The sequence below is a fragment of the Odocoileus virginianus genome, chromosome 4 (genome assembly GCF_023699985.2).
Source record: "Odocoileus virginianus isolate 20LAN1187 ecotype Illinois chromosome 4, Ovbor_1.2, whole genome shotgun sequence".
In the NCBI taxonomy this organism is placed as follows: Eukaryota; Metazoa; Chordata; class Mammalia; order Artiodactyla; family Cervidae; genus Odocoileus; species Odocoileus virginianus.
The window spans coordinates 24785802-24809510 of record NC_069677.1 but is presented as its reverse complement, the minus strand read 5'-3'; the positions used below and the strand labels follow the sequence as shown (position 1 = coordinate 24809510).

The 23709-nt window shown below is 56.1% G+C and overlaps 2 protein-coding genes across 4 annotated transcripts; one reads left to right on the top strand and one right to left on the bottom strand.

The window, feature by feature from the left end:
- The first annotated feature begins 255 nt into the window (after nt 1-255).
- FAM131A (family with sequence similarity 131 member A) lies at nt 256-9068 on the top strand. 3 transcript variants are annotated; one of them, XM_020879932.2, is made up of 6 exons: nt 257-453; nt 2723-2865; nt 5056-5149; nt 5371-5553; nt 5720-5836; nt 7325-9068. In XM_020879932.2, the coding sequence occupies exons 1-6, from the start codon at nt 417-419 to the stop codon at nt 7798-7800; spliced, it is 1050 nt and encodes a 349-aa protein (XP_020735591.1). In that variant the 5' UTR covers nt 257-416; the 3' UTR covers nt 7801-9068. The 3 variants fall into 3 exon arrangements, with proteins under 3 accessions (XP_070322399.1, XP_020735591.1, XP_070322398.1); XM_070466297.1 differs by lacking the exon at nt 257-453 and adding an exon at nt 1868-2078; XM_070466298.1 differs by lacking the exon at nt 2723-2865 and having other exon boundaries at nt 256-453.
- Nucleotides 8388-23627, bottom strand: CLCN2 (chloride voltage-gated channel 2). The gene is made up of 24 exons (XM_020879930.2): nt 22767-23627; nt 20386-20542; nt 20105-20236; nt 19633-19761; nt 19412-19545; nt 19228-19305; nt 19059-19137; nt 18838-18963; nt 18650-18734; nt 18462-18563; nt 17595-17679; nt 17299-17454; nt 16846-16915; nt 16500-16610; nt 16059-16272; nt 15613-15746; nt 15207-15379; nt 14963-15077; nt 14717-14790; nt 14428-14487; nt 14244-14282; nt 13969-14073; nt 9713-9799; nt 8388-9577 (listed from the first exon to the last, which is right to left on the bottom strand). Exons 1-24 carry the CDS (start codon nt 22839-22841, stop codon nt 9383-9385), a joined length of 2715 nt encoding a protein of 904 aa, XP_020735589.1. The 5' UTR covers nt 22842-23627; the 3' UTR covers nt 8388-9382.
- Nucleotides 23628-23709: the final 82 nt, after the last annotated feature.

Genomic DNA, 23709 nt, shown 5'->3' with positions numbered 1-23709 from the left:
ACAGCTTTGAGGTCTCATCTGTGACATGAGAGCCCAGGATAAAAAGAACGTCTGCCCCTATGCAGTATGACCAGCAGCCCGGGCCCAGTGAGTGAGTGTGACCCGTCTCGCCGCTCCCCACCCTTGGTGTCTTGGGTCTGGGAGCACAGGACGAACCTTTTCTGACTCGGCCCCAGGCCACCTCTGCGTGGCTGTGACGTAGGCGTCGCCCCGCCTTGGGTGGTGACGCGTGGCCACGCCCCCGAGCTTACGTCACCAGCCCGGTTCCCTCTCCCGGGAGCGTTGGCGGACGCGCGGCGCCCACCCCCCTCCCTTCTCAACGGGCTCTCCCCTCCCCGGTGGCGGCCGCGGCCCGACCCTCTGCAGGGCGATGGCCCGGACCCCGAGTGTGGGCTAGCGTGGCTGGGTGCCCGGTCATGGGCTGTATCGGCTCCCGGAGCCCGGCGAGTCAGGGTAAGAGGCGGAGACCGGGCCAGGGTTGGGGAATCGGGCTGAGGCTACCCGGTGCGCGGGCCGCCGCGGGGGGGGTGGGGGCCTTGAGGAGGGGGCCGGTGTTGGAAGAGGGAGGAGCCTGCACTGGGGAGGCGGGCCCGGCAAGAGGAGGGAGCGGGCCCAGCCGGAAGGGGGGTAAACCGACTCAGGCTCGCTCCTTAAGGCCTGCTACTGCCTCTGGGCTCTGCAGGGTGGACTCGTGGGCTTTCCGCTTGCATCCCCACCGCTGAGGGTGGCAGGAGGCGCACAGCCTAGAGAAGGGCTGCTCAACCCCCTCCAGCCCGTGGCGACTGACCTTGCATGCCCACTCAGTCACCTCCCCCTCTGCCTACACCTCTCCTTTCACTGTCCTGGGAGTGGCTCTATGCTGGGAACCTGTCTTCTAGCTGTGTCCCAACCCCCTTCAGGAGGTAGCCTGCAGACGCTGGCCAAGCATCCTACCATGGAGTTTTCGACCAAACTTATTACCCCCTTAAGAGTCCGCAGGTTGATGAAGGGGACTGCAGCCCCATTTGGGGGCACCTGTGAGCACCTGATCACCTCTCATCTGTAAAAAACTGTTTTAGTCCCCTGGCCCCACTCCCAACAAAAACAGAACTCACTCTGCCCTGTGGAGGGAAACAGGAGCCCAGAGGGAGGCTGTTGGGGCATCCTTTCCACAACTGCTGACCACTGCCTGAGCCTTGGTTCCCATAGATTGTGGTGCACACTGGGGCCTGGCCTTAGTTTAGTGTCTGAGGTAGGCCAGCCTACTTTACTCCCGTGTCATGGATTTCCCCAGGCCTAAAGCCAGGCAGGAACTTGTGACGTGTGTAGGGCTGGGTTTGGAATGAGTCCTGGGCTTTTAGGGCAGGCGGTCAGGCACAGAGGCCTTAGTGTGGGTGTTACTTGAGGTTCTTTGGGGCTAAGATTCTAGCTGAGATATGTATTTGACTGGGGTTCCCATGAGGAATTCTAGGATTTGTAGTCTTAAATTAATCTCATGACTTTTGAAGCTGAGAAGCAGCAGGCTGCTCTGATCCCTCTGGCCCTGCTAAAGCTTGGGAGTTCAGGAAGTCATTCCCTCCTGTAGTCAGGAGAGTTTGGCTGACCTCCTGACTGGCCTCGAGAGCCCTGATTAGGCACCAGCTGGGGGCCAGGGATGGCCTGTAACCTTGTGTCTTCCTTCCGGTTGGTAGTGTTTCTAGGGACCACCAGCTGGCTGAGGCTCAGGGACAGAGACGGCTGCTCCAGCTAAAGGTCAGTTGTGATGTACAATTGCCTGTTGGCACTGTCTAGGGGATGGGCCTCAGCTCCTGAGCTCCAGAGAGCTCAGCTGGGCCCAGGCACTCCCACCTCCTCAAAGCCATGAGGCAGAAGTGTTCTCCTTCTGTGACTAGGCACAGGTTCCAAGTGGGGAGGGGACTGGCTCAGCATCCGGAGCCAAAATAGGAATAGAACTGGGAGCTGAGCCTGGAGCGGTTCTGGGCTTTTGGTTCTCCGCATCAACACAGCCAGCATGCCTATGATTTCTGTGCTGGGCAAAATGTTTCTGTGGCAGCGTGAAGGGCCTGGAGGACGATGGACTTGTCAGACAAGTCGAAGAGGTGAGGCCAGGGACATAGATGTGATTTGGGAGGTGATGGGAAGCTGAGGAGTAGGATGCTCAGGCGGCAAGAGGAAAATTACTCTGGTTAGATGTTGGGAACCAGGCTGAGATAGGAACAGACAGGCTGGGGCCAGACAGGGCATCAGGAAAAAGCCTTAGGGGGACGAAAGTCAGAAGAAAATCATAGGTTTGTCAGAAAAGAAGAGTGAAGAGCTGCACATAAGCTGGGGCTAGCCAGAGGAAAGAACCATAGCCAGCTTGTAGAGGGTCTGAGCTGGTGGTGGGGAGAGGGGGTGATGTTGGTGGAAGAATGTGGTGTGCTTTCCAAGAGGAATGGGTAGGCTGAGAAACCTGAGAAGGTTCGGAATTTATCAAAGTTTAGGTTTCATACCTAGGGTTTTGATGGCAGAATATATCTTGAGGAAGATGGTGGGGAGTGTCTGCCACAAAATGGCCCCGGAGGCCTGAAGGTCAAGGCTGTGAGGATAGGGGCTTTCAGGCTTGTGGAGAGCACCAGGTGGATGCTTAGGTTCTTGGGACTGGGGGATGGGGTATGGAGAAATGATAAGGGCAACACCGGATGAAAATGGGGTTCTTGGCAGAAGTAGGAGCCCAGCTGAAAGCCTTTCCCCCACCCCTCAGTGGCCTCGGACCCCGCGTGGGCTGTGGAGTGGATTGAACTTCCTCGAGGCCTCTCCCTGTCTTCCTTGGGATCTGCTCGGACTCTCCGAGGCTGGAGCCGGTCCTCCCGCCCTTCCTCAGTGGACAGCCAGGACTTGCCAGAGGTGCTGGGCCCCTGGTGTTGGTAGGGGGAAGGGGGCCCCCTGCATCCACGTGAAGGGGATCTGGGTGCCCCACCCCCGCTTTGCCAGCCAGCCTTGCTTCTGGCTCTCTTTTCCTGCAAGCGGAGGCGCTATCCGGCCGCCAGGGCCACAAGGCCGCCCCCGCGCGCCGGTCTGCTTTGCTCGGCTCCGTGCCAGCGGGCGGGCTTGCTTGCGCCTTGGGCCCTGACGTCAGCGCATCCCGGGCCGTATCCCGGGAGACCCTGTTGCATGGTGATGGGTTGCCAGGGAGACATACACCTTTTTCTCTGGGCCTGGGCCGCAGCTGCGCGAGCGCAGGCAAGGATGGTGATGGCTGGGGGGAGTGATGGGAGGGCGGGAGAGCGAACCAGGGAACACCCACCAGGTGCTCCCCCCCCAGGCTGGGCCTGAAGCTGCCGGCACCACCCTGGGGGCCCTGTCAGCCAGGTATTGAAGGGACGGGGTGGGCCTGAGGTCAAAGGGGCAGGTGGAGTCCCTCTTCTGAGGGGTGGGAACGTGTTGGAGGAGCGGTCAGCAGTGCCGGGGATGGGGCGTGTGCCTCCGACTTCATTCATTCATTGAGGGAGACTTTCCCAGGGCTGCCAAGGAGCCCTGAGCCAGGTGTAGGGTGGAGGTGGGAACCCAGGTGAATCAGACTGAGGCTTTGCCACCCCAAAATCCCTCAGGAAAGATGCAAGGACATTGCTGAGCTGGGGATGCAGGCATACAAGAAGACAGAGAAACTGTGGACTGAAAACATAATTAGAAGGTGGTGGCACTTGAGAATCAGGCCTTAAATGATAGGGGGCATTTTGTCAGGCAAGGATGGCATTCTTAGCCCAGGGGAAAGCTGCGTTCCTTTGCCTGGAGGGAAGGTGGAAAGGTGGGCTTTCACTGGGCAGAGGAAATCACTGGTGGATTCCAAGCAGGCCTGGAAAGAGCCTAGGGCCTCACGGAATGGATTCCTTCAGTGCCTGACTGAAGTGCAGCTTCCACTTCATTGGGCATTGGAGGAACCCAGGAAAGATTTTAAGTAGGGACATGTTGTGACCAGTTGCACTCCAGGAAAATTACTTGTTTATTTTTATACTTTGCCTAATTCATTCAGCCTATGTATTTTCAGAGCTCCTCTGTACCAGGCACTGTGTTAAACAGAGGGTGGGTGCAGCAGTGACCAAGAGAGACCAAATTCCTCCTAGAGCTAAAAACCAATGAGAAGTAAGGAAACACAGGAACCAGACCATAGTGACACACACAGGGTCTGTTGATAGAGGATGGCAACTTGCTATAGACTACAGAGGGAGCCTGGACTAGGGTGGCCAGGAAGGCTCTCTGAGAGAGTGATATTTCAGCCAAGACCCTAAAGATGAGGAAGAACCAGTCATGGGAAGTGGGGTGGGGAACACTTACATACACAACATTCTGGGCTGAGAAAACAGTGTGGAATTGGAACTTGGGGGACCACCAGTTGTGCTAATCTGAGCTGGGGGCACTGAGGGCTTACCCTTGAAAAAGGGCTGTAGCAGGAGTAGAAAGGATGACAGTAGTATAGAAGGCAGTTTGGAGATGGAGTCATTAGGTGTTAATAACAGATCTGGGTAAGCAGGCTTAGGGGAGAGCCGATGGTAATGCTGAAGTTTGGAGCCAGGTGGAATGGGAGAATGGTGGGGTGGAGTGAAATCAGGAAGTCTTATAGCAGGGCCAGATATGAGGAGAAGGTGTTGGGCTTGGTTTTGACCATACTGAGTTTGTGGCCCTCGTAGGCTCTAGAAACAGCTAGGATGGGGGATCTGAAGACTGAGATGGGCAAGGGGGAGAGGACCTGGAGGAAGTCCCATTTGCCATGCATTTGGCCTCCCCTCTTTGCTATTCTCAAAGGCCCCACTCCATTTACTTGTCAACCTGCTTCCCTCCCTGCAAGCCAGGATGTGGCGGGTTAGCTGCAGTTCTATTCCTTTGGACCTGCTCATGTCTGTGTTGTTTCCTGGGTGGACACAGTTTGCAGATCCTGGCCTCTTACTTTCCGACATATCCCAGCAGCCACTGGGACATCAGCAATGCTCTGGCATCTTTTCCCAGCTCCCACATCCCCTTGATGCCTTGGGTGGAGTATGGGCCTGTGGGGAACACTGCTGTCAGAGGGGCACTCACCCTCTGATGCTGTCACCCAAGGTGAATGTTGGAGACACAATCGCAATGCTGCCCAAGTCCCGGAGAGCCCTAACTATCCAGGAGATTGCTGCGCTGGCCAGATCCTCGCTGCATGGTATGCACCCCCTTTGCCCTTTTGCACATGCCCTTGGGGACTGTATCCTGTGAGCTTTTGCTGGGATCCCTCTTTCCTCTCTTTCTCAAATGAATGCCAGCTCCCTCCTCCCAGCCAAAGACACACGTGGACTCTTAACTACCATCACCCCTCCCCTCTCTTCCCAGATGCTCCCTGGTCTGTGTTCATACCAGCTTTCCTCATTCTGCACCCCCTTCCAGGTATTTCCCAGGTGGTGAAGGACCACGTGACCAAGCCCACTGCCATGGCCCAGGGCCGAGTGGCTCACCTCATTGAGTGGAAGGGTTGGAGCAAGCCAAACGACTCGCCTGCTGCCCTGGAATCAGCCTTTTCCTCCTATTCGGACCTCAGTGAGGGTGAACAGGAGGCTCGCTTTGCAGCAGGTGGGTACTGAAAGGGTTTATCATAGGGATGCTCCTGTTCATCTCCTTGGGCCTGATGTGGGGGTTGGAGTCTTCCTGTACTGCTGTGTCTTCCCTCTCCTGTGTCTAACCTGAGCCCTCATCTTAGCTCACCTCTGCTAAACAAACTCTGTGTCTTTCCTGTCAGGAGTGGCTGAGCAATTCGCCATTGCAGAAGCCAAGCTCCGGGCATGGTCTTCGGTGGACGGCGAGGACTCCACTGATGAATCCTATGATGAAGACTTTGCTGGGGGAACTGACTCAGGTGAGGGAGATATCCCATGCCAGTGCTGCCAGCAGAGGTGGAACCTCCTGACAGGCCTTGTGGTTCAGAGCTCAGCCTTTGTTTTGGAAAGGGAGACCCAAAATGTCCTCAGCCTGGAGAAGGGGAGAGGAGAAGGACAGACTGTCCAGACAGTCCTTGACATTCCAAGGGCAGGACTCACCACGCTAGTGAGTGGGCAGTCAGCAGTTGGAAATGGCAGTGTTTCCTTTTCCATAGGTGCTGAGCCTTCTTTGCAGTTGGGCTTTGCAATCCTTCAAGTGAAAGTCACTCAGTTGTGTCTGACTCTTTGCGACCCCATGGACTATACAGTCCATGGAATTCTCCAGCCCAGAATACTAGAGTGGGTAGCCTTTCCCTTCTCCAGGGGATCTTCCCAATCCAGGGATTGAACCCAGGTCTCCCGCATTGCAGGTAGATTCTTTACCAGCAGAGCCACCGGGGAAGCCCTTCAAACAAACAAACAAAAAGCCCAGAGACCTCACCGATGCTTTCTGTGCAGCTGATCTCTGAGGGTCTGCTGTGTCCTGCCTTGCCCTCTCAAGGCAGCCTTCTGGCTGGCTGGAGCAGCTCAGAGGAGCTGCAGTGGAGCAGCACAGCCCCCTGCAGGGCTGGGGCCCCAGGCAAACAGGAAGGCTTGCTGGGCCTGGACCGCCCACAGTGCCTCTGGCTCCAGCTCGGGATCCTTGCCCTCCAGCTGAGGCCTGCCTGTGGATCTTTCCCTGGGCCAGGGCTTGCAGAAGGGACCCTGCAGGGGTTGTGCAGCTGTGCAAAGGCCCTCCTTTCATCTTCCAGTCTCTAAACCACATGGCTGACTTTCTCTGTAGCTTCTAGGCTCAAACCTCATAGGCCACCATCCCCCCACCTCTTTGCCTTTGAAGATTGCCTCTACCCGGCCCATCCCCTCTTGCTAATTAACAAGCTCTCCAGGGTGGGCAGTACATTGGAGCAGACTGGGGACTGCTACTGTGGTCTTAAGGGGACTGATTAGGATGCCTGAACCACGAGTGTTTTTGTTTGAGTTCCAGGCCTGTTTTGACCCCTGGTATAATGATAATGACCAACATTTATCCAAGGCCACTACTAGCCCCTGTGGAATCTGTGGAAGTTAGGAAAAGGGATGCCTTTTTCTGATGGGGATAGCCCTGTGCTAGGGCATGTTGCTTGGTGAGGACTGTGGGCTGAATTCAGCCTTGGACAGGCACCCCTTGTGCAGTGAACCACCTGCGCCATGTACAGTACCCCTGTATTTATTGATTTTCACCATGTTCCAGAGTCTGTTGTTCTCTCAAAAATCCCATAAAGTTATAATCTCCAGTTCACCATTAAGGAAACTGAGGCACTGAGAGGTTAAGCAACTTGCTCCAAGTTACTCAGTTCCTGTGAGGCTGGGAGCTGGGAGGATGTGGCTTCTAGGTGGGCCAATTGAAATGGGGCTGGCAGGGCTGTCTTCTTTCTCTCCCCCTGCAGACCTGGCTGGGCAGCTGCCCCTGGGGCCCCACCTCCAGGACCTCTTCACCGGCCACAGATTCTCCCGGCCTGTGCGCCAGGGCTCCGTGGAACCTGAGAGCGACTGCTCGCAGACCGTGTCCCCAGAGACCCTGTGCTCTAGTCTCTGCAGCCTGGAGGACGGGTTGCTGGGTTCCCCAGCCCGCCTGGCTTCCCAGCTGCTGGGTGATGAGCTGCTCCTCGCCAAACTGCCCCCCAGCCGGGAAAGTGCCTTCCGCAGCCTGGGCCCACTGGAGGCCCAGGACTCACTCTACAACTCGCCCCTCACAGAGTCCTGCCTTTCTCCTGCTGAGGAGGAGCCAGCCCCCTGCAAGGACTGCCAGCCGCTCTGCCTGCCACCAGCGAGCAGCTGGGAACGGCAGCGGCAAGCCTCTGACGTAGCTTCTTCTGGGGTGGTGTCCTTAGATGAGGATGAGGTGGAGCCAGAGGAACAGTGACCCAAATCATGCCTGGTGGTGGCATGTGTCCCCTGGCTGCTTCTGGGGACAGAGCCTCCGTGCCCCAGCGTGGGCGAGGCTTCCAGCAGAGCTCCAAAGCCTGGAGGGCTCCTGGGAGCACTCACTCCTCCATTGTGTGTTTGCATGAAAGTGTTCAGAGGAGGGAGGGGCCAGGCTGGGGGCGCATGTCCTGCCCCCACTCCTGGGGTTTGCCGGGGGATGCCCGGGGCCCCTGGGGCATGGCTACAGCTGTGGCAGACAGTGATGTTCATGTTCTTAAATCAAAAACACCACATACACATTTCCTCCTCGGGTGATGTGAACCCCTAAGGGGGTGGCTGTAACTGGGCTGTAGAGCAGGAGGGAGCCCCGCCTCTCCCGCCCTCTTCCCCTGCCTCTCCTCTGCTTTTCTTCTCACCTCCGAGTCCACGTGCAGTGCTTGACAGAACTGCCCCTGCCCCGGGGGCCGGCTCCAAGCTTCCTGGAGCCTCTGGATCGAGCTGTCCCCCCAAGGGCCCCTCGCCCAGCTGGGCTTGTGCTGTGCTTCACCTCTCCATCGTCTCTAAATCTTCTTTTTCTTAAAGAGGGGTCTCGGTCTATTCTTTCAGTCGGATCTTCTCTGGGAGGCCATGGAATGACGACAGCCTGTACCCTTGGCCCTCTTCCTGGCCCCTGTGATGGGGTCTAGGCCTTTCCCCAGCTACTTGAAGGATGTGTGGGCAGGGTCCTGGTGGCTCAAAGCCCAAAGGCTGCCCCATTCACTCAGGAGTTCTATTTAGGGTGGAGTTGGAAGGAGGGATGGCCCTGGTTGCCACGGAGCAGTGATCTGGATGTTCTTCCAGAGAAGACCACAAGGGGGCCACATGAGTGGCCAGGCAGTTGTCTGTCGGAATTGTGCCAACAAAAGACAGTCATGAGGGAGCGTCTCTCCTTGGGGAGGAAAGAGGGTTGTGTCTTTCTTGGCTGAACAAAAGGGCAAAGCTATCTTCCTGGGGCCTGAGCCTCAGCCGGGGTCTGGATGAGCAAGCAGCGGTGGCCTCTGCAGACCTGGCATTCCACGGACAGTGGGCTCTGGAGTTTACAGCTCTGGGGGCTGTGGGTGGCCACTCAATTTGGAGCTTTGTAGACTTTGGCAGGTGAGAGGGCCCAAGGTAAGAACAGAGCTGAAGGGCACAGGCATTCTATATATAAGTGGCTCATTAGGTGTTTATTTTGTTCTATTTAAGAATTTGTTTTATTAAATTAATATAAAAATCTTTGTAAATCTCTATATACATCTGGTCATTGGAGGTTCCAGTATAAACCCATCTTAGTTCTACCCCTTCCCTCTTAAAGGGGGAGCAGGGGTGAAGCGAACCCATCCCCTTCTGGACAGGCCAGTGCTGACCTTCCTGCTCTGGGAACACTTGCTGCAGGTGGGAACCGGCTCAGATTTCAGGTAGGATGAGCTGGGAGAAGCTAGCACCCCAGGTCTGGAGGCGAGGCTGGAGCTCCTGTGTTCCCATGGTGGAAAGAACAGGAGAGCCGCAGGATCTGGGCCGATAGCCATGGCCACTGCCATCCCAGGTCACACCTGAGGGGATCACTGGCACTTGTCGTCGCTGTCAGAAGGGCTGCCCTCCCGGGGGAGGCCGTAGCGGGAGCGAGGCCCCCAGAGTGCATGCACCTCAGTCGTCTCTGTGTCACTGCTGCTGGTGGCACTGTCACGGAAGCTGGCGAGGGGCGGCCGGACTTTCACGCCCTGTGCTGTGACAGAGCCCTCGATAGCCTTCCGGAGCTGGAAGGATAAGAGGGTCAGACGTGTGGACTCGGGGCTCCCTACTCAGATACCTCCCCAGTGCTTCCCCAGGTGGGCTAGAGAGAAGACTCTGAGCCTTTGTGGAAGTGGCCCTGATGGCCATCATCATCTCACCTCCTTCAGGGTGACAATTCCAATGAGTCTGCCAATACTGGTGACATACGCATGGTCCACTCCCAGCAGTGAGAAGATGGTGTGAGTCTGCAGGGTGGGGAGAAAACACAATGGACTTGATGCGTGAGGGGACAGCTGTACATTACAGGCCAGAGGGGCCCAGAACAAGGTGGCGGTGGGCAGTAGAAGGGGTGTCATGGATGGTGAGGTGAAGGGCATAGGACCACCAGAGGAAAAACAACAATAATGAGAACGTTTCTGTAACCAAGCCTCAGAAACTTGATAGTGGGAATGTTTATATTGCTTACGTTGATGGGGGAAGGGACAGGGGAAGGCTTCTTTATTCCATGTTAGAAAGGAGGACAGAGAACAACTGTTGAAATACAACATCAGATGACTGGCTGGGCACTGGGCTAGGTTTTTCCTATATGGGCATTTAATTTCAGTAGTGTCCTGAGAAGTAAGTATGATACTCATTCTATAGGAGAGGAGCATGAGGCTCAGAGCTGAAGTGACTTGCTCAAGGTCATCAGTTAGAAGTAGCCTTGCAGCCCCAGGCAACTTCTCGTCATACTATGCAGGAGGAAGCACAGCCCCTGTTGTCCTGTGCAGCTGTCCAATTAGTCATGGACCCAAGTTCCACACACACCCCACTCCCCCTAGGGGCACTGGCCCTGAATCCTCTATCTCTAACTCACCTCTGTGGCTGACATGCTTCCCATGGGCTCTTGGGGAGCTGGCCAGCTTTAATACCCCTCTAATTTTGGCCTGCAGCACTCTACATCTCTCATACAGTTTGCCTTTTCTGGACCCCAGCTAGCATCCCGGCTCCTTTTGAAATGTAGTTTGCAGTCCAGGGGGACAACAGTCATACCCATCCTCCCCATGTTTTTTTTGCTTTGGGCCCTCCCCCCAGGCCTTCTAATGTAATCAACAAGGGTTCAGAAATTGTCAGGCAGTTCCCCTCATGCTCTAAGTGGATTTTCTCAGGCCAGATGTCTTGAAAAACACTCTACTGACTCAGCAGTTCCTGGAATTTTTGGCCTATCATTTATCGCACTGTTCTGAGTTTACTTGTAAGCCTTTTGGCTTAATATCTGAATCAAAATGGGCACTAATAACCCAGATTCTAGAGTACCAGTTACTCAGAACTCATTGTAATCATCTTAACAATTTAAAAATGTTTTATTATACAGTTGCTAAATTCTTTAGGAAAGGAATTCCAGGACTTTCCTAACTTTCTCCATCTGAGGCATGACAGTAATCATAAAGGGAGCTAGAAGTTCAGTTTTAGAATACGCTTTCCTGTGCTCCTTCCATGCCTTTGTCATAACTGTCCTGTGGTTAGTTAGCAAGTTACTCCTCCTATCTAACTTGAATCCTGTGTGCTACAAGTTATCTTTAATTTCATCATCTGACTTTGGAGGGAAACATTGTTATAAGATTTCCTGTTTCAGTAATCCTTTAGTCTTGCCTTCTTATGGTTTAATAATCCCTTTCATCTCCCAAGGATCCTATTAAATAGTTCCCCTTGATTTTCAGTTCTCCACAATTCTAATCAGAGTGAGCTTCTGGCAGACTATATGCTTTTTTAGATTTGCAAAACACTTGTCCCACTAAGCCTTACTGACTAACTTTCTGAACATCCTGGTGGTTCTCCCAAACTCCCTTAGCATTCTCACCAGGATAGGGCTGCCACATTGTAATGGGTTCTGCTTTCTGCCTCCTTTCCCCCCCAAGTTGGCTCTGCCATCCTAAGAGCCTTCCCAAACTTGAGTTAGACCCCAGGCTCCCCAGAATAGCTCATAAGACCCTTCCCAAACCCGCCTCAGCCTGTCTTTCCAGCCTCAGATGCCATCAGGCATCCCATCCTCACATGATCACTCATCCTTTTCTGAGAACATCCATTTCTGTCACACTCAACCCTTCCCTCACGACACCATCTTTTAAAGTCTCCTGTTGGTTGCCTCTCAGTGTAAGCAGCAGTAGTAATTCCTAAGGGATATTGAATACTTACTATGTGCTGGGCACTGATCTAAGTGCTTTACATGTTATTAACTTTAATCCTCAGAAAACCCTATGATGTAGGTACAATGATCCCATTTTATAGATAAGGAAAGTGAAGCACAGACAGGCTAAGAAATGTGACAGGGTTAAAAAGCTGCTGCCACATGGCAGGATTCAGGTTCAGCCTGCTGGCCTCCTGTTGACACTCGAGCTCCTCCTCTCTACCCACTGGTGCTCTGCAGATGGCCCTGAATGAATGAGGTACTCTGCTGGTATGAGATGTCCATTTGCACAGGTTCCTAACTAGTCTCCCATGTATTCCTCTCCCTTCTGAATATTCTCTTCCTGCACTTCACTGGACTATTTACTGACTCCTCAGGCCTACAAGGACAGTTTGAATTCTCATTTTTATGTTCTTATTGCTTTTAGTTCTTTGTACTTTTGTTGGTTGGTTCCTCAAAGGCTTCTTTTCTTCCTCGGATTTTTAAGTTTGTAACAAACATCTACTTGTTCCTTTTCATTTTAATTTAATTAGACAACAGGGAGCTCACTAGAAGGCCTGTACGTCTTAGGCTTAGGAACAGTGAATTGACAGGGAGAGGGACAATGTGGCCTTCTGAAAGAATCCTGGGAGTAGGGCTGGAAAATCTGGCCCTTGGGCCTGACTGCTATACTGACTTGGGCAAGTGACCTCCTCACTGCCTCAGTTTCCCCATGTATAAATATGGTTAAATCCATAGGCTTTTGGATTCCAGGCCTAGTTCTGCTACTTACTAGGTATGTGCCGCTGCTGCTGCTGCTAAGTCACGTCAGTCGTGTCCAACTCTGTGCGACCCCACAGACGGCAGCCCACCAGGCTCCTCTGTCCCTGGGATTCTCCAGGCAAGAATACTGGAGTGGGCTGCCATTCCTTTCTCCACTAGTTGTGTAACAAACTGCTTAACCTGTCTGAATTTCAATGTCCTCATAAAAACTAGAATATCACAATATCCATCTTACAGGGTGGTTGTGAAGATTAAAATTAAACATGTGAAGAACTTAGCCCACTGCCTGGCACGTAGCTGGCACTAAAAAATGTCAGCATTTTCATTATCATCGTGCGATGTTTAAGGATTAAGTAAGATAATGGAAAAGCTTTAGAGGTCTTAGGAAGAAAGGCTTTAATAAAAGCCAGATGTATTATTCACAGGCCTATCTTCTTTTTTTCTTGCAATTGCATGGCAATTTTGATCTGGGGTCTTTACCCAAAGGCTTATAACTTCCTTTATTACCTTTTGCTTTTTTGTTTTTGTCCCCTGTTCTTCCTGCCCTCCTTGTCTGGCTGGCTGGCTAGGCTAGCTCTTGGGAAAAGCTGGTGTCTAAGCTAGCTGCCCAAGCTGCAGACCTTGGGAGTGTTCCTTCTCATCCCTTGTGCCTCAGAGGCTTGCACGTTAAATCTGTCAACAATTTAGCTAAACTCTCCTGGTGTCTGCCTGAGCAGCCTGCTGGGTATACCTGTGCTCCCTGCCTTCCCTGAGAGGCTGGAAGATGCCCAGTGATGCTGGCCACTTTGCCCTGGGGAGCCTGAGGCAGTCCTGCAAAGAGAACCCCTGCCCTCCACAAGCATCAGCCTCACCCATCTACAACCTGTCTGCACTCTGGTTTTCTGCAGGCTGTTCTGCCCTTCTGCTTAGCTATCTTCCTGTGTCCCTGCCAGTTTTCCTTTGGCCTACATTAAGTCAGACTTTCTGGGGTCTGACATTCCAAGCCCCCTGCTAGGCACTTCTCATCTTTGTTTATCTCTTCTCTGCAGTGTCCCCAGTCCTACTTGGATGTTTGTTCACTTGTTTATTAGATTCTCGTCTCCTGCCTGTTTCTCACCCATTTTTTTCCCTTTGTGAGTGTATCAGCGTCCTCAGGCGCTGGCAGCCTCCTGCCTCACTCTGACCCTAGAGGGTCAGAGGCCTCCTGGCTTCTACCCAGCACCAGCCCTGTCTTTGTTGCTGTTTTGGTGCAGAGTTCCCGCGGGCAAGGCTGAGCACAGTAAAAATGATGCCTGGCTCTACCGTAGACAGGAAGGGGATAAGAGGCCCTGGCTCTTGGCCTCCCATCATCTGAAGCGACGTGTTTGAAAAACATGTCAGCACAGAGCCCACCCCACTCTCTGCTGTCTCTTTTTCCCTCGCTGGCTTAAGTCCAAGTTTGTAGGAGGACTTAGATCCCCACCTTGTGCTCCTGAGGCCCAGGTAGCCCCAGGCCTCTGGCCCTACCTTGTGCAAAGAGGTCCGCTCCACCAGCTGGAAGGGTGCAGGGTCAATTTTGCAGTCACTGAAGTTGACAGGTTCATCTAGTTGCTGCTCTTCCCACTCCAGAATCTGAGGGGACAAGACTAGAAGGTTAGGGAGGTGCCGACAGCTGCTCTCACCTCCCTGAAAGTAGCCTGCCTCTTTTCCTACCCCACAGTCCCTCCCACGGGGACAGCAGCCAAGATGATGACTGAATACACCCAGGAAGAAACAGAGTCCAGAGTCCAGTCACACCTTACCTCCTCAGGGGTCATTTCGCCTTCCAGGTCTGAGTCGCTCTAGGAGAGACGAAGGAAGGTTGACAGCTTGGGGGCTGGGGGAAGGGAGTGTCCCTCCCCAGCATAGGGAAGCTTGCCCCACCTACAGCCTGGCCCTCCCTGTCTCCTGCTCCGGAGGAGCCACAGGAGGAAGGGGAGCACTTACCGCCAAGGAAATTCGGACCCGCTTTGGCTTGCGCTTGTCACATTTCCCCGATTTCTCCAACTTTGTTAGAGCCAAACCAGAAAGAAGAGGAGTTGATGTTACAGGGAGGAGGGAGGTGAGGGAAAGTGGTGGGGATGGGAGGAAGGGCACACCGCAGGGACTGCTGACATCCAGGAGGTCAGAGGGGCCAGGAGGATGGAGGTAGGCACTGCAGGCTAACGGAGAGGTGGTCTCAGGGTCAGAGAGAGATGGAGAGAGAGCGCCAGATGGAGAGGCTCTGACCACTTACCTCTGAGGTGGGCTCGGGGGGTGGACTGCCACAGAAGAGGCTTCTGAGGGCGATGCCAGCCTGCTCCATGTTCCCTGTGTTCCCAAACACAAGGCCCTGAGGGCAGTGCCATCTTTGCTGGAGAGGACCAGGAGAGGTGAGGGCAGGGGAGAGGCGTCCTGCTGCTATTCCTGGTGCGTCTAGGCAGGGACCTCGTGGGTCTCCGGGGTCGGTCTCTGGCTCTGTCCTGCTAGCCGGTGGGCTCACCTGTGGGGCTCTCCTTGACATTCACAGTGTTGCTGGGGCTCCTCTTGAGAGCAGGTTTCAGGGGCTTGTGAGTCTCGCCCCGGGCTGCAGGGAAGCCCTGGTCCTCTGTGTTCACCTGCATAGGCGGGAAGGGGTTGGGGAGCCTGTGGTTCCTGACCACCTCTGTGTCACCACCCTCTCATATAGTCTACATGATGGCATTTACAAAGTCTGGGTGGCCCTGCCATGATGCCTTCCCCCTTACCTGAAAGCGGACGGAGGTATCAGGGCTGGGGGGACTCTCCTGATCGGAGGGTGAAGAGGTCTGGGCAGCTCGACGCTCTTGCATGTACCGCCGCCGGCGGGCTGGGCTCAGCTGTGCCCCCAGCAATGCCACCACTTGTGAACGCTCGATGGACCCCAGGAGGATCATGGACTCTGGAGAGGACAGGTTGGAGGACTCAGGAGCCGGGGAGAGGCCCTCCTACCAACTGGCCTTCTCTTGCACCCAGTGGGGGACCTTGGATACAGGCCACATACCCAAGGGAAATCCTGGCCGGGTTTGCTGGCTTACTGCCTTTGGAACCAAGGAGGCTGGTCCTGAGCTCCCACCCCTCCCCCTTCCTGAGCTGGGAAATAACCTCCATTCCTGGTCCCCCCTCCTGGCTCACCAGGGGACTCTACTAGGGCCAGCATGCGGCCCTTGGTCCTGTGCAGTGCCAGCCGCAGGTCCCGGAAGGTGCAGCTGAGTGCCACGTGGGGAACGTCCCGCACCATGATGTCCTCCACTCGCACCCGGTACTGCCTGAGGGCCGAGAGAGGCACTCTCTTTGTGGTCAGTATGGGGAGGGCAGCCAGGAGTACTACCATCCCAGGGCTACGGGGAAGGCCCCAGGGCTTATGGGGACAAGGGTGGAGGACCCAGGAGCACCCTCTGCCCTCGTTCTGATCAGGTGGGTCAGCCATAGTTCCCCATGGAGTGGACAAGGGCAGTTTTGGCCAGGAGGCAGCAGGGTGACTGGTCTCCCAGCCTTACTTGCTGGAGGTGTGTGTGACGGAGTCCTAGGATACCTTCTGCCCCTCACCCCCACCCTCCTTGTCACCCAGCCCTCCGTACTGGTGGCGGCCCCAGCCCAGCTCAGGCAGGTAGGGCAGCTTCTTGATTCGGATGATGCTGTCATAGAGTGAGGGCTGTAGGCTCTGGGCAACGGCATTGGCCAGAATGACGGCGATCATAACAGGCAGGATGTGGGCGATCTGGCCTGTGAGCTCGAACACGATCACGGCCGTGGACACAGTGTGCGTCACTGCTCCTGCCAGCGCAGCCGCCCCTGGGGACAGCCACCTTCAGTCTCCTCAGGGTGCCCAGGCCCCAGATGACTGCCCCCCCCCCCCCCCCCCCCCAACTCTGGGCAGGACCCTCAGGGCTGTCCTGTGCAATCCTGGGGACTGGGCCTGTGCATCTGAGGGTTTCTGCCAGCAGGGGGCACCAGAGCCTCAGGCCCTATGGCCCAATCATAGGGGTTTTCCAAGATGAATACAGACCTGGAGTACTCACCTACGACTGCATAGCCTCCAGGCACAATCCTGTAAGTGCTGCTGTCTGTGTGAATCCCGTCAGGGAACCAAGCAGCCATGCTTTCGCCCACCAGACGCCCAAATGCTGCTCCTTCAGGGAGGGGGGTGGGAAGAGAAACAGGTAGTGGAGGGGGAGGGCAGGGACACTAGGAAGAGAGAGGGTCAGAGGGTGGGGGAAGGGGCCGGTGGGTCATTCAGTGCAGGGGACTACCCTGCAGGGGTGGGGGTTGGGGCTGGGGCTGGACCAAAACCCGCTCCCAGGCAGAGACGGGATGACCAAGGGGTGGCCAGAGGATGCAGGCTGAAACAGGCAGCTGAGGACTCACCAATGACAAACACCGGCATGAAGGCCCCACAGGGCACTGGGATGGTGGTAGCCAGTGCAGACATCCAGAACTGCAGGCAGGAAGTCGTTCAAACAGGTAGAGGCACCACCTGGCCCCAGGCAGCCCCCAGCTCCACCCCAGAAGCCTACCTTGCTTATCAGTCAGGCACAAATGTCCCAGTTATCTCAGAATCCCCCAAAGGTGAGGAAAAGGACTTTGGAACCAGTTGGCTTGGGTTCAGCTCCTCACTTTGCTATCTAGCTGTGTGACTTTGGGCCACTTACTTTTAACCTCTTTGTGCCTTGACTTTCCACCTTTAACACAAGGGTACTATTATTACCTTTCTCATAGCATTGCTGTGAGGCTTAAAGGGGTTAATATATGGAAAGTGCTGAGAGCAGTGCCTGAGACCTAGTAAGCCTGTGTTGGCTATACATATGTAAGGAGCCCCACCTTCATGAGAATGAAAATGACCAGGGTGAGGAAGACGTTGGCCCGTGGCGGGTTCCAGGCCTGTGAGGTTCCAGGTGACTCTAGTTCCTCCATCAGACCCTGGCGGACCCACGTCCGGTTGTCAAACAGGGTGACCAATGTCTCTTTCTGTGACAGCTGTAGGTGAACAGGGTGCCTCAGTCTGGGGGGACAGATAGAATGGAAAGGGAAGGGGCCCATAGGCAAGCAAGGGCTATTGGCTTTCTAAGGGATATATCCCAAGAAAAGATACATATTCCTGTTCTGCCTGGGGTTACCTGTCCGGCCATGAACTGTCCAAAGCCAGGGGGGAAGGTCAGAGTAGAGATGAGTAGAGTCACCAGAGCCGGGAAGAGCAGGCGTCTAAGAGATGTAGGTTTCACAGCATCAAATACCAACCTCAGGCTGGTGATAGGCTTGGGTGCCCTCACATACCTTACAGCTAAGGTCACAGCAGAGCCTTGGATCTTACATGAAAGCACACAGTTCTGAGAAAAAGCCCCCTTTGCCGCTCATGAAATGATGGCCCTGAGGTGATGGCGATCCAGGCCATCTGATGTCTTTCTTTCGGGTCCTCACTCCTTAAGTAGGTAGCAGCAGTGGAGAATCCATCCCCCCAGCCCTCTGTGGGCACCTCTAAAGCTGTGACTCCTCCCCTTACCCTCAAGCTTCTGCTTCTGTCTCTCTGTGGTGACTTAAGAGTGAAGGTGTTGTTGGGGAAAGCTAGGGTTACTCATGGAGCAGGTTGCCCTTTCCCTGAAGCATATCAGTCCCAAGAGAAATCACGTCTCAAGCCTCCCAGCTCCCAGTCCTTGGGGTCTCAACTGTGAGAGCAGGAGGAAGAACTAAGACTCAAACATTCTTCAGGGGGCACTGCTATCTGGGCCAACTCAAGGGCCTACAGGAAGCCGTAGTCTTTGATCCAAAATGCCCTCTGCAACTGACTAAAAATTCAAAAGTGGCAATTTTCAGGTAATTCAAATAAAAGTCAAAATGTTCAGTCTGGAAAACACCATTGGACAATTTCCTCCAGGGACTGCCCATTTTTGACTGGGCCACTATTTGCCATCTCACTTGTTACCACGCCTCCCCTCCTCACCACCAAGGGAATGACCTTCATACAACCCAAAGAAGAATCAACTCACTTCTTCATGAGGAAACGGTTGATGGTCTTCTGCTTTCGCATCACCTGGACAATCTTCCGGTTCAGGTAGACAAAAAGTGCTCCCCCAAAACCACTGGCGATACTGGAGAGAAGAAGCACCCGCATAAAAGGAGGTCTCCCTTCTCTCACCTCCTCCTCTCCCATACCTCAGCTCCCTCAGCTCCTCACCCAATAACAGCAAAGGCTGGCAGCTCCTGGAGATCGAAGGGGAAGTCAAGCCGGAACCGGGTTTTGAACAGAGCCGTGATGGTCTCTGAAGGGAAGCAGAGCAGCAGAGGGAGGTGGGTGTAGCCTTTGGAGGGCTCCACCTCATCTGCACCATTTCAGGGCACGCCTCCTGAGCCAGGTTCCCCCACCTTCATCACGGTTCCAGACGGCCAAGACCCGGAAGATGAAGGCACTGAAGGTGGCAGCAAAGAAGCCCCGCCAGTAGTTGCGCACGGCAAAGAAGGTGGAGGTGACCTCGATGCTGAATAGCACACCTGCGGGGGGTGGGGGCAGGGAGAGTGCCCCTTGAGGCCTGGGTCCCATGGTCTCTGACCCAAGGGCTGGGCTGGGGCTGACTCTCTCTGCCCACCTCCAATGGGAGCCGCAAAGCAGCAGCCCACCCCCACAGCACAGGCGGCGGCCAGCATCTCTGTGTTCCGGGATTCATTCTGGCGAAGAGTGGTGGGAAGGGGAGTCGGCATTAGCGTGGGCTCAGCAGTCCACCCCACCCCTATACCTTCCCCCAGTGTCCCCCTTACCTCGTAGATGCCCCCAAACAGCGAGAGGAACTTGCTGAGAAGGGCGGCACACATGCTTGCGATATGCACAAAAGGGCCCTGGGAGGTAGAGGCAGGTGGTGAGTGGGGCTGGGGCACACCCTGATGTTGGCCCAGCTTCATCCTCCCCTGGGAGGGACTCCTTCATTCCCCAATCTGCACTGACCTCTTTGCCAAGGGGCATCCCACTGCCGAGGGCACAAGTCAGCCCGATGACCTTAGCTACGAAGGTCTTGAGGGTGAGGTATTCCTTCAGCACCACTCCCCGCAAGATTGTCTTCATCTCGGGGATGCCGGACCCTGGGGCAGGGGGTGCACAATCCAAGGAGAGTCACCGGATGTGCCTGTTTCAGTAGGCCCATCTCCACCCTCTTTTTCCTATTGTACCAACAGCCTGAGGAGCCAGGATCTGTGTGAATCCGGCAGAGAAAGTGATGAGGACGACGGGGTAGGTGACCCAGGCCAGATACTGGAGTAACAGGTTAGTGTTCAAGCCCTGGGACATCCACTGCTGAGCTGTGGAGAGAGGACACATCACTGACACTCCGGTGCGCACACCCAGTCCCCGCCTGGCTGCTGGACACAGTTGTGTGACCAGCTGTCCCAGGGAGTACTGCACAGAGCCAGGGTAACAAGGGGTAGGGCAGGGGTTAGAGAGCATTCACTGAGACAAAGATCACTGTAGGTGATAGGGTCAGCTGAACAGGGCGGCAAGAAGTTGTGGCCTATGGGAGTGGCAGTGATTACGCCTGAAGACAGGGCGGTCAGGCCGGGCAGGGGAAGTGGTCAGTGGGCAAATGCGGCATGGAGGAAGCAGGCTTGTTCTCCCCCGCCCTTCCCCACCAGCCCTTGTCCTCACCCTGCAGACAGGCAGCGATGGTGTAGTCCACGGCCCAGCTGACCAAGGCCATGAGGAGTCCCAGCAAGACTAGGAAGATCCAGTCTTCACCAATCCTGGACACTAGGAACTTATGGCAGTGTACGGTACAGACTGGGAGCAGGCGAGGGAAGAAAGGGACGCTGGCACCAAAGCATACCTACCCCTGTCCGCCCCTGCCCCTCCCCTCCTGGGCAGCTGGAGCAGCCTCTGTCCCCCTCAGCACAGCTCAGCCAAGTCCCCTGCCCCAACCCAGGTCTCACTGCGGCATCGGGCGCAACGGCTCTGTCCATATTCCAGGAGTTCTGGGGGAGCCCGAGGAGAAGGTGGACCCCGCCAGGGTTCGGGCCCTCCCAGGCGGATCCGAGCAGCTTCCTCTTTGGCAAAGGCCCCAAGGTCCTGAGTATAACGCCCGTACATCTGAGCAATAGGGGAGATGGGGGTTAGATATGGGCAGAGTGGGGAGGCAGGGAGGGCTCCTGGGGCCTCAACTCCCCTTCTCCCAGCCCCCACATTATGTACCCCTTTTTAAACCCATGTTTCCCACTTTGGCTTGGGGTGTGGGAACAATGCACAGTACAGATTGTGGGGGCTGTTCTGGCTGGAGTGATGGGGACAGCCAAGGTACAAGGACACAGCTCTGGGGGTGGCGGAATAATCGGTCCTCTTCTCACAAGCCTGGGGAGGCGGGGAGCAAAAGAGGAGGAGTGGGAGGGAAAGCCCCAGAGAAGGAAAAGATGGAAAAACCTAAAGCAGTGTGCAAGTGGGAGGAGGGAAGGTCAGAGAATAAGGGATGGTCAAGGGCACATGGGTAACAATAAGGGCCTCATGGAACTGGGGGCAGCTGAGCTGGGCCTAGAAACAGGCGGGGCCCCAATCCTTATCACGTTCCTGCTGGGCCTCTGGCCTGTGACCGACTCAGCTGCACCCCTCCCTCCCACCCTAATCCCCTTGTCCCCATTCTCCACTCCCACCCCAGCCTGCCAGCCCAGCTGGGAGTGGAAAGTCTCTCTGGGTGGGTAGAGAGTACTTGATGACCTTAGCCCCACTCTGGAGCTGCCCTGAGACCCGTGGTGGGTTAGGGGACAGCAGAAGCTGATGGCTTGGCTCTGACTGTGGATGCTGGGGTGATGGGATGGGAGAGTGGCCGAGCAGTGGCTAGACCTGCCAAGCTGGGCGTGTGTTGGGGGGTGGGGAGGAGTAGATTCCGGCTGCCACCCGCAGAGCTTGGGGACACAAAGGGCTCCTGTTGGACTTGGTGGGGGGGAGTGAAGGGAGGGAAAGATAGAGATACACAGAGAGAGAGAGTGATAGAGAGCAGGAAAGGGAGGAGAGGGAACCAGAGAGGAGAAAGAGTGGGGGGGGGGGGGGGAAGGCTGGGAAGCGGCACAGAAGAGAAAGAAGTAGACTAGAGGGGAAGAAGGGAGGAGGAGAGAGAGTTGAGTATAAGAGGCAGACAGCATAGGAGGGGGAGGTGAGTATGTGAGAGAAAGACAAAGGGATCGGAAGGAGGCTGGAGCAGGGAGTGCCCAGGAGAGAGTCTGACCCTGAGAACTCTGTTCCAGAGATGAGATAGAGACCAGGAGAAGGAGAAGTGGCTGGTGCCCGGCTACCCTGACCAATGCCCCATTCTTGGCCCATGCAGACTGGCAAACACGTCCCAGGCTGTGCAAAGAATTACCCCTCTTCCCATGCTCCACCCCTACCCTGCCACCTCTCCCTGTCATCCCGTTTCATCCAGTCACTCTTTCTTATAACTGGGCACCTCCCTGCCTTAGATACAGCACAGGCCCCCTCCTGGAGAAGTTCCTTCCCTGCCTCCTTCCTGGGCAAATTCCAGCCCACACTGATAAAAAGGAGCTACAGGGCCCACTCCCTTCCCTAGAGTTTGGGTCCCCCACCCCAGTGACACAAGCAGAGGCAAAAAGTTTCTCAAACACTGAAGTTACAGTGGTGGCTGTGAGTCAGCTCAGATCCCCAGGACCCCTGCTTCTAATGATGTTGAGGGCCGGCCCTGGGTTGGGTAGGGGCTGCACGCCCAGAGTCAGTCTGGACAAAGGTCCCAGTTCCCACACCCATTCCTGCTTGACCCATCCTCCTGTAAAGCTCCTGTCCCCCAGGGTAGCAGGTAACCTTTTTTTCCCCCAAAGAATCAACTGAAGGATTCCTACCCATGCTGGGTTGCCAGCCACTCCAGCGGTAAGGGCCAGGGCTGGGTTTGGGTCTGATCATCTTTCTAGCACGTGCCATGCACAAAGTAGAGACAGAAGGAACGTCTTTGGATGGTGGAGATATAGTGGAGAGAGAGAATGTTCAAGGATGTGAGTAGTGCTGGGAAGGGGTAGTGGGGTGCTGAGCCCTGGCCCCAGGTGGTAGTGGGGAGGAGCAAGGAAAACGTTGCTGGGGGGCGTAGAGAGAAGGACAACTGGGACAAGCACCTGAAGTCCTTGTCCTGTGCAGGCCCCCAGCCTCAGCCAGAGACCTGCGTGCAGCTTTCCACCTTTAGCCCTTCAGGCTCTCAGCTTCCCCAGGTCAGAGGGCTGGATGAGGTTAGGTTAGCCCCTCCGGACCTCGTAGCTTCCGCAGGTAACTGGGAGCAGCGGTCCGGGAGCACATTCCCCACGGCTCTGCTGGCTTCACTTACCAGGGTCTGCTCGTACTGCAGCGCCCGCGGCTCCATCCCTTCCTCCGCCGCCGCCTCCGCCGCAGCCGCCGCCATCTCCGCTCACAGCCCTCTGGCCTCCCGCCGCGGCTCGGGCTCCGGCCCGGCTCGATTCCCGGCCCGCGGAGCCCGCGCCCACAGCCGTCCCGTCCCCGCAGCCGGGGCGGCCGAGTGCAGAGTGCGGCGGGCCCCGGGCGGGCGCCGCTGGCACAGCCTCCCGCTCGCGTCCCCTCCTAGGCGGGCGGGCCGAGGGCGGTGCCCTCGGCGCTGCTCCGCCCGCCGGCCCCTCCGAGGGAGCCGGCCCTGCCCGGCCGGGGTCCGCGTAGGGGCCGCCTCCCGGGCTCGGAAGAGGGGGCAGGGGGCGCGGGCAACGCGCGAGCCCGCGACCCCACTCGGTGGAGGCCGGTGGCTGAGAGGGGCGTTCCGGGCCAGGGCGGGGGCGGGTCCGCTGGCACGTGGAGGGGCCGGACCGCGGCTGCGGCTCTGCGCGCCGGGTCGGGAGGGGCTGGACACGCCAGGGCTCGGTAGGGCCTAGGGAAGGGGGCGGCCGAGCCGTCTAAATCAGATTTCGGGCCGAATCCCTCAGGGGCGGTCCCCTCTCTTGCTTCTCCGGAGGGGCCAACGGCTGACTGGCCCGGCAAGGTCCCTGTGCTCTGCTGGCGGATGAAAAACAAAGCCGGCGGGAACTCGGAGGGGGTCGCAAGGCCCAGAAGCGGGGGTTGCTTGGAACTAGGACCCTCGTTCTCTGTCATCCCCCTCCTTTGTCCTTCCTTTTTTTGCGGGTCCCCCAGGAGCACCCCCAGGGAGGTGCACTTGGAGCCACCTGGCCTTCGGCTAGTGCGGGGGTGGGGAGGGAACGGGAATGGGTGAGGTCAGAGGGAAGGGAGGTCTAGGTGCCTGGGAGGCGGGTGTGGGGGGGACAGAG

Bases quoted from the DNA above. Each gene is read 5' to 3' on its own strand.
- CLCN2 (XM_020879930.2), bottom strand. From the start codon at position 22,841: ATGGCGGCGGCTGCGGCGGAGGCGGCGGCGGAGGAAGGGATGGAGCCG. The intron at 18,964-19,058 runs GTGGGCAGAGAG...CACCCCCCGCAG, and splicing joins CTTTGCGGCTCCCATTGGAG to GTGTGCTATTCAGCATCGAG. The intron at 9,800-13,968 runs GTAGGGCCAGAG...CCCACCCTGCAG, and splicing joins AGCGGACCTCTTTGCACAAG to ACTCACACCATCTTCTCACT.
- FAM131A (XM_070466297.1), top strand. From the start codon at position 1,991: ATGCCTATGATTTCTGTGCTGGGCAAAATGTTTCTGTGGCAGCGTGAA. The intron at 2,866-5,055 runs GTGCTGGGCCCC...CTGTCACCCAAG, and splicing joins ACAGCCAGGACTTGCCAGAG to GTGAATGTTGGAGACACAAT. The intron at 5,150-5,370 runs GTATGCACCCCC...ACCCCCTTCCAG, and splicing joins GGCCAGATCCTCGCTGCATG to GTATTTCCCAGGTGGTGAAG.